Genomic DNA, 14,372 nt, shown 5'->3' with positions numbered 1-14,372 from the left:
TATTTAATGCTGCAGTGGAGAGGGGTGGGCTGCTACGCTGTCCTGTTGTGAGTGCTGCACACAGGGGGAGCTAACATGATCTGCAGGTCAGCAGATCTGCCCCGGTCAGCAGGGCAGCCCTGGGATGGAGCTGGATAACTGAAAGCTTCATGAAGTGGCAGAGTCCACCTCCTCCTCAGCAGCATTGCTGCACTGAGGCCTTTTTACCAGAGGAATCATTCAGGGGTAAACTAAACACTGTAACTATAAAAACAGTTCATTGCTTTTATCACCAAAATATTGGAAGTAGATTAATTGGCTAAAAATAAGGAGTTAAATCACTATGTTACAAAATTTATCAAATACCACAAACTCCTACTTATAAACAAAAAATGTCATACAAGATGGTTGGTGAAAAACAGTATGAAATAAATCATAAGCACTGGAAAAGGCTTTGCCTTCATCCAGATCTTACCCTCCTAGTTTTTCAGTTTCTCTTATTTGATTTCAGATATATCAATAATAACACCAACAGCAGTAGCTGCTCATGCCAGCCAGCATTTAGCACAGCCAAACCAGTGCGAAACACTTGGTCCATGATTTCAGTTGATTTCATATAAAAAGTGAAATGAGTACTATAAAATTGATTTCCTTTATGTTTGGAAAATCTTATTTTGCCAAGTACAGATGTGTGTGTTCCCTGATGCCACAAAGAGAGGTCCAGCGCTCGTGTGTTTCCCATAGATTTCCTGACTGCTTTTTATCTAAGCAGAGCCATTCTTCCCAACAGCATTCTGTGAAGAGGGCTGCAGATACGGTGGAACATGCGTGGCTCCTAACACATGTGCCTGTCCGTCTGGATTCACAGGAAGCCACTGTGAGAAAGGTAATCCGGCCTGGTGTTTTCAGGGTGGGGAGGATGACGTGGGAAGAGCGGAGGCTCCTTTTCTAGGCAGGGACAGTTTTCTGTGATACATGGTGACTGATGGTGAACGTGACTCTTACAGGGACACCTTTTGGTTGTCTCATAATAGTCTTCCTCCCCCTGAAGATAGAGCTCTATTTGCCCTTCTGTATGCATCTAGTTTAGAAAAGTCAAGTCGTTTCTCTGCTATAGTTTGCAGTGCATTTTTAGTGCTAATTAGAGATAAGGCCTGATGAACTGACCTGCCCCGCTTACCATCAATTGAGTAGCATCATACGGGCCTATTAGAGTTATAATAATCTGCCGCATCAACAATCTAATTAGGGGCACATGCTCCTTGCATAAAAGTGCATTAAATAACTCTAGCAGTGGGATTATTTGCATGTTTGGGAATGTATTCTAATATTGGTTTATTAGGAATGTTATAATTCTTGGACCTGATAAGCCAACTAGTACTAGTAAAATTTTGTGATATGTAGCTTTCAATTTTCACTAATGTGTTTGCATTTGGCACTATGCAGTGAAACTTTTTTTCTTGCCGGTTGGAAAAGTTCAATTTGTGTAAAAATGAAATTTGATGTTCATGCCAATGTGTATGTCAGTGCATGCAAGGGGTTTATGACGTGTGAAAGTAAGTGTTTAAATTTGCTTTCCTTTGCATTTTCTTAGCACTAAATCTCTGCATTGTGGTTTTCTTTGTATATCACACTTGATGCCTTCTATAGCACAGATAATAAATAGAATTATGTGTCATTATTCCTATTACAGGTATTAACTGAAGGAGGAATTATCTTTATCTGATGTGAAAAATGCAGACAAGGCTGTTATTTTCTTCTCTTCATGTTAAAATTTCTGAATGTGGATCATGGTTTTTAAACATTAGCCCATTTGTTATCCTCCATCCTGACTGATGTATTGTATGACACCATCTAGGATAGATACCCTGATTCACAACTATGTAAATTATTCAACACGGAAATCACTGAATGATATCTGCATCATTGTTCTCATATTTGGGATGTTATCAGAAAACCAAATTACATAAAATTATTGATTGGTTTGTTCTTTTAAAAAAAGATATTAAAGTATCAAATACTACACCCAGGTAGCATGAGATAATTACCACAGGGATCTGAAGAATATTTGCTCAAAGCAAAGAAACTTAATGGTAACTTCACACATGCCTTTATTGCAGTACATTTAATTTTAATTGGATTTTCTAATTAAATGAAAAAATCAGGACTGTCTTTGCTTGCTTTAGATCTACTGCAATTGCCTGTACTAGATCTGTAGGAAGTAATTAGCCACGGAAGTTTGATGATGGAGATGCCAGTGATGGATACTTCCATAGTGGAATGCCATTTGCTGGGTACTAACTATGCATTACAGCATTTCAAATATTCTTAATGCCAAAACAAATAAAAGAGACAGAATTCCTACTTGCATTTTATGGATGGCAAACTAAAGATGAAGTAGGTCATTAACTCCTGCAATTATTAAAACTGAGATTAAAACTCAGGTTATCGCACATAAATCCTGTACTCCAAAATTTCATATGTATTTCTCAATGGTAACACGTGGGATTGTGTTTAAAATATGAATCCATGGGCTGCTTCTCTAGCCTGGGTGAATAAGAGACTGGGGAGGTCGGTGGTCCACACATCTGCTTCTTCACTGAGCCTCTTGTGTTATGGCAATGTGTTACTATAGCATCAATACGGTGATTGTTCTTTTGTATTGTAAATAATAACTGAGAGGGTGGGGATTGCCATAGAGTGGTCTTCTTGTCAGTGAAGCCCCAAAAAATTGATTCTTGTTTCTTATACCTTGTGAATTTGTCCTTTGTCCTTTTTTCTACTCAGTAAGTAAGTGAATGAATTAACACTTACACTCTGGTCTATAATGTGGGACAGAAAACTATAAAGAAGAAAGTCAAAACCAGCAGTAGAAATAAACAGAGACAGACAACTTGTGGTCTCTCTACATAAGTTAATAATTACATATTCTTAAATTGCACTGTCACCAGAAAGGAAAATATATTAAAATCAAACAAGCTTTCTCTGCCCACAGTGATTTCTTTCATGAGTGGCAAAGTCATCCCAGTATGCTAATTGCACAAGTTTTTTTTTTTTTTTTTTTTAATGAAAGGAATAAAATACCCATTTTCCGATCAGTTGTGCTCAAGGTATCCTGATGCATGACAGGTGAATGAGTCGGCACTGTGACTGGGCTGACTTGTGGTTTCCTGCTGAACACCAGTGACAAACCTTCAGGGAGGCTGTCTGTGGTGGAATACTCTCACAGGTACTTGGAGACTCGATGCTAACGGACATTTGCAAGTATAAGGCGATGTCTGTGGTCATCATTAACCTAAATCTTTTATTTGATTTGTTTTAATTTCAGGGCTATCAACATGGGATCATTGAAACTGTATAGAACCCACTGATATTTACTCTGAAATACATTCTCTTGGCTTTCTGAGTTATTGATTTCACTCATTGGGTTTTGATATTTAGCTATTGAAAATTTAAGTATACTTAGTTGAAATCATTAAAATTGCTCCTTAAAGAAAATGTGCTTCTAGGTATAAAAAAGTTAAAAATCTCACATTTGTGGCATGTAACACAAGATGTACAACTCTTCATATTTTTATCCATTGATTAAAATTTCAGTGATTTTTAACATTCCATAACTCCACTAGGGATCAGCAAATACTGCTTCAGGGTTTCTGGACAGCATATTACTTAGCTCTTCTATTTGTTACCTTTGTTCTCCTTGCTTGTGACTTTGAATTGGTTGGAGAAATGTGTGAAGGATGAGAGGACTGAAGAGTTGTAACAACCCTAGAAAGTGGAGAGGAGTGAAAGTTCTCTTCTCAGCCTCCCTAAGAGCTAAAGAGTAGGAGTCAGTGCTTACCCAATGCAGAGAACACAAACCCAGTGGAAAACCGCAGTCCTCTGAGAGACTTTCCAAATGTAAAATCAGTGAGCCAAACTCTATATGTTAGCTGCCCTAAAAGGAGGTTTCCCTCGGAAATGCCACTGGGGCTGAATTTCCCTCTTAGCTGTGCTACCTGAAACTCTGCAAGCAGCACTAAACACAAGGCATGGAGCTATTTCTGGACCAGAACTCCTTAATCTAGACATCACTGTGGAACAGACAGTTCTACTGGGCAGAACTGGGCTGTGCTGTGTAGGATATTTAGCAGGGTCCCTAGACATCACCTGCTAAATGCCATGGGTACCGCACCTCCAGTTAAAATAGTCAAAAGTATCTCTGACATTGTTAAATGACTTCTGCTGGGAAAAAGGATTCCCTTTGGGAACTCCTGGCCATGATGTGACATTTTTTTTCTTTATAAAAAGGGTATATAAAAGGGTGAACAATCTCCAGGGAATGCTTAAATTTTTTAATTTAGTGATGTGAAAGACAAATGTCCAAAATGACAGGGTAAATGCGTTCAAAGCAAGGAGTCCTTAGAATCTTTAGAGGAGAATGAATGGCAATGTGCCTTTTACTTTTAATAAACATTCTTAAACTTTTAGTGAATTTTAAATTTTTGATGAATGGTCAAGCATTTACAGCAATTTCTGTCAAACAAAACCACCATGATGTATCCTTAACCACTTCCTTCCCCTGACCTGGTACTGTGCAACTTCTGGACTTCACCAGAGGGAAAAGGACCGTCACAGGTAAATGTGCTGATAGAGGCAGGAGAGCAGGGCACAGTGCAGTGCAGATGCTCAGGACGAGGACTTGCAGGACTGCTCCAGAGAAAGGTGGGATGATGGGATAAGTGTGCTCGAAGTGAGAAGCGTTACAGGGAGGGGTAAAGGCAGTGGGTCTTACTGTAATGGATTTATTGAAACATTCACTGTTTGATATATTGTGATATGTGATGTATGATATATAATGTGAAATATAAAATATATGGCATAATGTGTATTTAGAGCAAATAACACAGTTTTATTGAAATGTAAAAATTACAAGCATTTTTGTAGATGCTAAAGGAATTTAAGAATCTTTTAAACTTTTTAGAAATTTTTGGGCTTAAATTTAATTAGAAAATTCTGGATCACTGAACAGTCAGACATTGCACTGTGGAGATTCCTTAAAAAACTAGGATTGGAGGTCCTATTCAATCCAGCTATTCCCCTTCTGAGTATTTTCCCAGTAGAATTCAAAACATCATACCACAGTGATACATGTATACTCATATTTATAACAGCATAATTTGTAATAGCTAAATCTTGGAAAACAACCCAAATGCCCATCAATTGAGAAATGGATAAAAAATGTGATGTTTTAAACAATCTATTACTCAGGTATAAAGAATAAACTTGAGGCTTTTATAGATAAATATTTGCAACTTGAGACCATACCCTTAAGTGAAATAAATCAGACTCACGTGGGTAAATATCATATTGTCCTCCCTGGTGTAAAACAACCTGAAGGGGAAATAAGATAAAAAATGTACAACAGATATTGTGAAAACAAAAGGGAAAGAAAGTGTTCAAAAGTAAAGAACAACAGGGGTGGGGCAAGGGAGAAAAGAAAAAAGGGAAAGATTGTATATATACAAGATAGGTAACCATACTACTAATCTTTGTTAGTTCATCAAAAAGAACAGTTTGTGCTTTCATTGTCTGATTGATAATTTCTGGTGCCTGAAGCTCATAATCTGAACAACTAATTTGAAGATGACAATATGTAATATATTAACTATTGTTAATTTCCTATTGTTGTTTTCAAATTCTGTATGATTGTTTTTATTCTTTTGTTGTTGTTGCTTTGTTTTTAAAATAAAAAAAGAAAACCCAGATACTGGCTGATTTCCATTATGAGCTGTTACACCTCTTCACATCTTAAAAATAAGATAGGTGCAGAAACTCAGCCTGCTTTGTATCCACGCCTTGTCACTGATGAGCAGAGCAGGTGGTTGTCCCAGACCACACAGGAAATTTGCGGTGCTAACCCTGGCTGTTCCTGAAGAAAGAAATAAAATTGTGTAGAAGAATGCTTTAATTGTAAACAGTGAGAAGAAATTTTCTCATGCAGAATTAAATTTAGTATACACATTTTAGGGAGAATTTGTATTATTATACTTTCTCCATGACTAAACTAGTTGAATAAGCACTCTTATTAGGAATTTGGACAGAGCTGTATATCAAGATGTTTATTTGTGGTGGTACAGAGACAGCAGCCAATTATACCACATTTCTTCTCAGATGTTAACATTAGTTACAGATTGTGTTAGTACCACCATATAAACACTGTGTGTCTGTAACCAGTACATTTTGAAGCAGATTGCAAGAGTTGGGCAGTGTTAGTCACACCATGGGACAAACTGCAGTCTAGTGTAAAACAACTGGGAAAACAAGCTGATGTCTAAAGAATAACAGGTCTCAGCTTTTTCTTACAATTGTTTTGGAAGTGAGTTATTTATTTTAAGTGTTATTCAGGAAACTGAAATAGCTATGGAAACTTTTACAGGCTTCACGGTGTTCCAGAGGTTAGTAAGTGACCTAGTAAGCTTGTCCTAACAAGTAGCAAAGAACATTGAACAGCATTGTCTATTTTCAGTACAATTTTCTGTGATTATTTTCCTGTTTTGCTTGTCTGAATCTTCAAATTTTTCTATAGTAAATACAACTTACATTTTTAATAGGAAATGATTTTTTAAAACTTGAGAATACCATCATATAAAAAATTAATTTTTCTTAGTTACTGGAGATACGTATTTTAACCTTTCCTTTAAGGAAATGTTTTGGTAGGATAATTTATTTTGTTATTCATTCTTTACCCCAAGGAGGTACACAGAGCATAATAATTTGATTAGAGGATATTGTCCATCTACCAGGGATAAAGAGGTGTGTATTCTTCCTGATTTTAAATCTTTCTTCTATTTTGAGAGAAGTACATTAGCATCCTTCATTTGCATTGGCTCTGTTGACCCCTATTTCTGAGAAGTAATTTTGAGGATCAATAAGGAAGCAGACTATAGCTCCATTTCATGTCAGAGAAGAGACTCTTGTATTTCCTCCCTAGCCATCACAGGACTTTGCGGAGGGCATCTGTCCAGAGGATGAACACAGATGCAGTTCCAGTTGGGAGAGTTACTGAACTTTTCTCAACTTGTGCTTTCTTAGGATGTCTGACACATAGCACAGGCTCAGTAAAAGGCAATTTCTATGATGAGTGCTGCTTCTTGTAAAGTGTTTAAAAAGAAGACAGCTGGCCTTGTGATTTCATTAATAGCAGGAAAGAGAAAGCTCTGAGGTTTCTTTCAGCTGCATATCCAGAAGAATTCCCCTCATCCCCAATAAAAACGTGGGTACAGATGGTTTTCAGAACTTCCGGTGCAGTCAAATTAGTATGATTTTGGCTGAAGGATCAGCATACTGGGTATTTCCAGCAGTGAAGGTGGGGGGAAGAGAGACACTGAACTGGAAGGTCAGAGCGGACCGCATTCACATGTTCACATCTACTGAAGTCATCCTACTTTGGAGCAGCAGAAGAGGCTCTTCCACGTTCAGCACCCTCTTCCTCTCTCCATCCAGCCTTTCACTTCTTTTGGCTGTGGAGGAGTAACTGGGTAGAGATTTAACCCACTTCCTCAGAGCTCCAGACAGAGTTGCCCCTCCAGTCTCAGATACTCTTGGAGACATATGATCATCAAGTCCTGGACCCTACCTAGAACAAATTTGGAAAAATACGTCTGGTTATTTTCACTTTAATCTCTTTGACAAAGAGATTTCAAGTCATTTTGATACAACTGTTGGAAGCACTGGCTTTTGTTCTTAAGCAGATAATTGCACTAGAAATTAAAGGTGCAGCCTATAACAGGGAAAATATTACAGCACTGAAGTTCAGAGGCCTGAGCTCTGACGCTAGGTCTACGTGTGATGTGCAGCTTACACTAAACTACCACACACTTACGGTCAGTCCAGTAGCTTTGGTTTCTTTCCTCTTGTGAGGCTCCTGCATTTGCCATGTTGGACCAATATGAGGACAAGTATAAATGTCATCCAGCCAATCAACAGTAGAGTTGGAATTGCAACTTTGTATGACTAAATCTAAAATGTAATCTGCTGCCTCTTGCTCAGCTTATCTGTACCCAAAGGTAATCACACTTACCCCTTGTAGGACCATCCTCTCATTCCTCTAAAGCCACTGTGCCCTGCTTCCTAGCTGTTGGACTAAGGAAGTCAGTTTCTCTGTTGTGAATCTCTTGCCTTTCCCACTGGCATGAGATTAGGTGACTTTCTCTTGTAGGATTCCCTTAAAGGAGATTCTTTCTCATACCCTATCACACTGAGAACAGGGTGGCTGCCTGCTAGCATGGTTCTTCTTTGCCATGAAACAGAGGCAGCCTGAGACTCAGACATTGATGCTTAGGTTTTCAAGATATGAGTCAAATGCCAGCTGCTGTGTCCCTGCACAGCCAGAGGAACTAAGTGCCTTTGAAGCCTCTTTCCCTAGCATGAGTTTAAGGAGGAAGTTCTTCTCATTCTTTTCTGTTTAAAACAAAAATGAACTGGCATTGGCACCATGCCAAATACCCTTTTTCCAACAGAGACCTTACTGGTACTTTGTCAGCGTCCTTGTTGACTTTCCAAGCCTGGCTTCCCAGAGCTGGAAGCTGGTTAATGCCTGATGGAGACACAACGGATAATTGACAAGTGTTGCCGTGTTCATTTAGCACCCGGGTTTGGTATGTGAGGGTCCTTAGTGACTGTTCCATAGTGACCCTCCGAAAATCCAATCTTAATGGCCTATGTTATCAAATTATATAAGTAGCTGATAAAAGAATAAATGGATAAATTCAGACGTGGATACTACATCTCACTTGATAGATTGTTTTCACATTGCAGACCACAAGTGACAATCCCTGTTCAATATTATTTGAAGGGTAACTGCAGTAAAGTATGCTATAGAGATGGGGGGTTTCCATGGACAGAACAATACAGAAACTTTTGTGTATTTCCAGTAGCTTAGGCATGGATTTCCATAACGCTGTTTGCAGTTTGCCTTCAGAGAAGAGAGCCAATCTTTGTCAAATTGACAATCATTATAAAATAAGTGAAAGCTGATACTAATTGCATTGTCTAGTTAGTAATGCAGAAAATAATTCCTATTTCGATGACAAGCAGCTTTGGCTTTCTTCCAACCAGGCCTATGCAACTGAACTGGGAAAGTCAGGAGTTGGGTTCATAAACTAATTTTTGATCCTATGTCCTGGAAAACACAAACATGACTGTCACTTGAAGTGTAATGACTAACTGGGAAGTGAATTAAACTTTGTGCGAAAGTATGACTAGAGGGAATCCAGAAATTACACAATTTCACTAGTGACTCTCCATGAGTCTCTGGATCTGAGAATATACACCACACCACAGATCATACAGAAAAAAGGCTACCTGAAGCCACTAGGTTGACCCAAACAAAGGACTGTAACTTATAACGTTTCATCTCTCTCCCCTAATAGAGTGCGCATATTATAAAAAGTAGTTGACTGAAAGCATTCAGCTTGGTTCCAAAATAAAATGAATCAAACAGCCAAGATCTATGCCCTTGTTTTAGTAGTGGTTCCAAAGATAAGGCGTTTCTGGCTTGGTTACTAATGTGGTGTTAAAGCGTTTTCCAGTTTAACAGCAATGCTGCTATGAGAAGCAGCAATTTTAACCAATGAGGGAGAGCTTGACAGATTATTTTACTGAAGGATACCAGGCTAAGAAAACCTCCCAGTGCTCCCTCAGCCCTTAAAGGGTGAAGTCCTTGTTCCATAGTGTGATAGATAAAGACTTCAGTGATTAGACCTCTGCCTACATCTGCAGCTTTAACTCCTATTTTTCCTCAATGTAAATCCTAAACTTCAGCCCATTACACTACTTTTAGTCAGTGGAGTGTTTGTTTGCTTGTTTGTTTGTTTGTTTAAATCTCTGAGTTTTTCTTTGTAAGCGTCTCTCTGCCTGTATCATACATTCAGATTTATCTATGGTGGTCATCAAAATATATAGCAATATAATACAATAGGATAGCACGCTGGGTGTCTCCTAGAGTGAGGAATAATCCTAATCTTCTCCCCATCAAATTGCCTCTCAGGTGGTCTTTCTCTCAGAGCTGATCAGTCTGTCTTTTCAAATCCTCTAGGCAGAAATCTTGAAGTCATCCTTACTTTTTTTTTTAAATCATTCCCCAACATCCACATTCTTTTTTTCAGCCTTCAAGGTGTGTGTAGAGTCCAAGCTTCATATGGAGTCCCCACCAGCGCCTTGGGCATGCTGTTCCTGTCTTCTTTACTCTAGGTGACTGTAGAAGCCCTCACTCATCTTCTTCCCACTGATGTGTACTTGTAGACTCTTTTCAGCACCTGGACTATGAGGCCATTACTAAAACATAAATTAGGGCTGGGGACGTATCTCAGTGGCACAGCATCTTCCTGGCAAGTACAACGTCCTGAGTTTGATTGCGAGTACACCCCCTGCCACCCAAAGCTAAATCTTTTCAATGCTCTGCTCCCCATTTCCATGGCTCCTAGTAAAATCAGAATAATTCCAATGGCCTGTAGGGCCCTGCTTGCCCTTGGCCTGGCTCGCTGTTCCTTCTGTGTGGTCAGTGTTTCCTCTGCTCCTTCCCAGTGGCATCTCCTTGGTGCTGGCGTTAGTGACGTCCCTGGGTTTCCTGGAACCCATCAGTGCTGCTTTCCCCATTGTTCGTTGTGCTTCAGTGTTGCTCTGCTGAATCTTGGGCTCAGTTCCCTCCTGTCATAGAGATTTCTGCTTGTTTCCTTTCACACAAGCCCTGTTCCCAGCACGAATGCCACATTTCCTTCCTTCTCCCTCCCAGCTTCATCATTCTGCAAAGACTTAATGACCCTCTGATGCAATGGTGCTTTTTCCTTTCATTTGCGGGATTCTGCTACCCACCAGAAGATAAACTGCACGAGGGCAGGGGTTTTGTCTATTTTATGGTCAGTGTTTCCAGAGTGGGGCAGTATCTGGCACAGGGCAGTTTACATAGTTTGATGAATTAAAGGTTCATCTTTTTATTAGTTCCCAAGCCACAAGTCCACGTGAGCAGGAGCTGTCATGGGAAGAATGAAAAGTCCACGATGTGAATCCCGCCTCTTTCTCCTCCACCGGTGACATTCCCAGGTCCCGTGCCGTCATCCTTACCCTAATCTCTCCTTCTCCCTCTCTTTCCCATTTAGTCATTGAGCAGGATGCATTTATTTTTCCTCAGCCTTATTTCTTATCTGAACCACTGCCCTTTGTCTCTGTCCTAGAATGACATAGAGACCAACCTGCAGCTCCCAAGCTTATTTCTCCCTCTCAGAATTGCTTTTCTTACACTGCAACCAGTGGAGTTCTTCTGAAATACAACAAAATCCCTTCCTGCTGAGCAACCCTAAATGATCTTCGGTGCCCTGGATGTAAACGCGGTCCCCCTTTTAGGGTGCTGGTGTACTATTTGTGACTCTTAACACCTCCCCTTTTCCAACTCACAACCAAATCTCCTCCTGGTGAAACTCTGTAGGGCTTTCTCACCCCAGTCATCTCCCTGGCCGCAGCCTCTGTGCATGGTATTTGAGGTGGCTGAAATCCTCTAGCTTCTCTTTACCTTCCTTCCCTCCTGCCCCAGCATATTTGCTCCACAGCTTCCTTTGTTCTCTCACATGGAACTTAAATTCCCCTCCAGGACTCTGTGTGAATCCTGACTTCCCATCATGCAGTGCATCACGCTTACTTCCCTTTTCGCTCCTCCCCCTTCTTTCTCCTATAGCCCAGCCCTGGAGCACAGCCAACATTTTTAAACCTTCATGTCACTCTCTCTAAAAGTCCCACAAGTTATTGTTGCCCTAGCATAGCAGGTACTAACCCACCATATCTCCCAGTTAAATGAATGTGTGTCCTCTCCACATTTTCTTTCCTTTCCACTTTTGTCATTTTTACTGCCCCAGGGTGTTAATGTTGTGTAATATAAATGTGACACCCTTTGAGGTATGTAGTGGCTCTGAGAAATAATAGCCTGGATCTAAAGCACTGTGAAACACACAAACTAGGTAGTTCCTTGCAGGAAAATGAGAGGTCCTTTCTCTCCCTATGGAAAGCCCTGGTTTCATAGCACGTCCCCACTATGCCTAGGTCTGAGCCTGTGTGACCCCTTAAATTCCCCAGAGCTCCCTTTCCAGCAGGCCGTTTAATTGGGCTTAAAGGAACATGAACTGGGTTTTTAAACATGTTGGCTTTGCTGTCAGCAGAGGATTGTGACACTGTCTCTCAGGGATGTCCAGTGCCAAAACCAGGCTTCAGAGTTTCCAGATACTTGGTCCCAGCTCCATGGAGATGCCCAGTTGATGTGTGTTCCCCATGCGCTCCAGGCGTCAACACTGCAGGCACATTCCCATTCCTTCCCCACATTTCTTCCTCTCCTCATCTCTCACAGCAGCGACACTTCCCTACCTTTGCAGATTGGCGGCAGATCGGTAAAAGAGCCACTTAACTGCATAGTTATTACTTAGTGCTTAACGTAGACCTACATTTAAAATAGGACTTGTGCTAAATACTGGACATATGGCAGGTTATTTAGGCTTTATTGCCCAGAGGACAGATGTCTGTCAGCATTCTCCATCTCACAGTGCCTGTCTGTTCTCATCATGTATTTCCTTATCTCTGCTCTGCTGTCTTCAAGCACATCAACTACTTCAGGACCTTTGCACACATGGTTCCTTCTTTTCAGGAAAGATATTTGTCCATATATTTTAATGGTTTCCTTCTCAGTCTCCTTTCAGACTCTACTCAAATTGTAACTCAGGTAGGAGGAAGCCCTTTTCTACTTCTCTATTAAAATCAGAGTATTGTATCCTGCTCCAAACACTAGAACCACCATTCCCTGCTTTGCTGGCTCCTGTTGCACTTATCAATGTTTAGGGAAGCAAATTTATCACTTACCCGTGAGGTTTGCTTTCTCTCTGCCTATAGGGAGGTCACTCTCTGAGATGGCTGAGGTTTTGTCAGTACTGTGCTGCTCCAGAGCTGGTGCCCACAGCAGCCCCAGCACTTGGTTTACACTAGTGGACAGTGGACTCAGCAGTGATTGCCCTGCTTTACTGAGTAGATGATACTAAAGACTTTACAGTAATGTGCCCACCACTCCTAGGGGTAATTAAGTGTCAGAGCTGTGACTTCAACCATTCTTTGTGCCTCATGACACAGTGCTGGTTACACCTTCCCGTGCTGCCCATCTGCAAAACAGACAAAGCTGAGTTCAAAAGTTTCAGAATTACCAGAGCCCATCGTCTGGGTTGAGTTTCTTGTGTGAGCTCTGAGTTCTGAGAGCACAACTCTGACTTTGCGATATTCCACCTACACTGCCACTGTGTTCTCTGAGATGAACTCACCTTAAAGGGCGGTGAATTCTTCCTGCCTCACAGTGAGTTTGCTGTGATAGTCACTGGTTTACCCGCGCCCTTCTAGTCTCTGCAGGAAGGTTCTGTAGCCAGGTGCTGTATCTTCCTGCATCTACTGACACTTCAGTGGGGGTGACTTAACCATCATCCTGATTTACAGGTGGGGAAACTGAGGTACAGGAAAAGGAAATTGCTCATGTTTGTAAGATGCATACAGGAGACAGCCGGGCCTTAAATTATGGTCTGTTGGTTTGAAATCTCTCTCGCTCTTTTTTTTCTCTGTTTTCCTGCACTGCCTCCAACTTCCCCTTCATAGAGCTGATCATTTCTCTCAGCTTCAAATCAGGAGGAAATTTACTACTAAAAGTGCCACAACACCCTTCTCCCCAGTGGGCACTCACAGCTCAACTGCGGTGCACAGAATGGCCATTCAGGACAGGACAAACCCCGCCACTCCCCATGTGGTGTTGACCAAGTGATAGATCTTTTTAACACATGAATGTGCCTTCAAGTTACTGTAAGAATTAGACAAAGTCTGGTGTATGGATAGCAGGTGATGGTAGTGAGTAGAGGAAGAGTCACATGCACAAGCTGTTCTCTGTGGTCAGGGTGTAAAACTGTTCTCTGTTTTGGCACCAGCTGCAGTGAATGTTCCAATGATCCTTCATAGACACAGGCACTGGAGCATCTCAGAAACACAGTGAAGAAGCACTGAGCTGGCACTGTAGCATGGATATTTCAGTGCTGCTACTCTGACCTCAAACTTGAAGGGGAATAAAAGCCACTCTGCCCTTTCAGCGATGACGCCACCTCAGTCAGCAGTGATAAATATTGTTCTAAACAATCCCGTCCATTGTACTGTATCACATAAGAAATGCATCCCTGGGTAAATTACAGTTTTCAGAAACCAGAAGGCAACCACGTACTTTTGATGATTCTGAACAGAGACCCGAGGTCCCTCCCCTCCATACCTGCAGATCCTTCCCTAATTTAACACTTCCTCTTTTCTCAAGGGATTGGCTTTTAATGTTGAGTAAGTACCTGTTTATAACATGT

The 14,372-nt window shown here is 40.8% G+C and overlaps 1 protein-coding gene across 3 annotated transcripts in view; it reads left to right on the top strand.

Moving 5' to 3' along the window:
- Positions 1-14,372, top strand: part of LOC100725615 (protein kinase C-binding protein NELL1) — a 625,998-nt gene that overhangs the window by 571,128 nt on the left and 40,498 nt on the right. For 2 of the 3 annotated variants that reach the window (XM_063256792.1, XM_063256795.1), the window contains exon 15: positions 770-865. In XM_063256792.1, coding sequence (XP_063112862.1) covers positions 770-865 — 96 coding nt within the window. Of the gene's footprint in view, positions 1-769; positions 866-1,672; positions 4,719-14,372 lie in introns of those variants that run through there. The other variant, XM_063256793.1, reaches the window with a different exon arrangement.

This window comes from Cavia porcellus, unplaced genomic scaffold (genome assembly GCF_034190915.1).
Source record: "Cavia porcellus strain 051 isolate PalLab524CR breed Dunkin Hartley unplaced genomic scaffold, mCavPor4.1 scaffold_9, whole genome shotgun sequence".
Classification (NCBI taxonomy): domain Eukaryota; kingdom Metazoa; phylum Chordata; class Mammalia; order Rodentia; family Caviidae; genus Cavia; species Cavia porcellus.
This window is presented reverse-complemented; position numbering and strand designations above follow the sequence as displayed.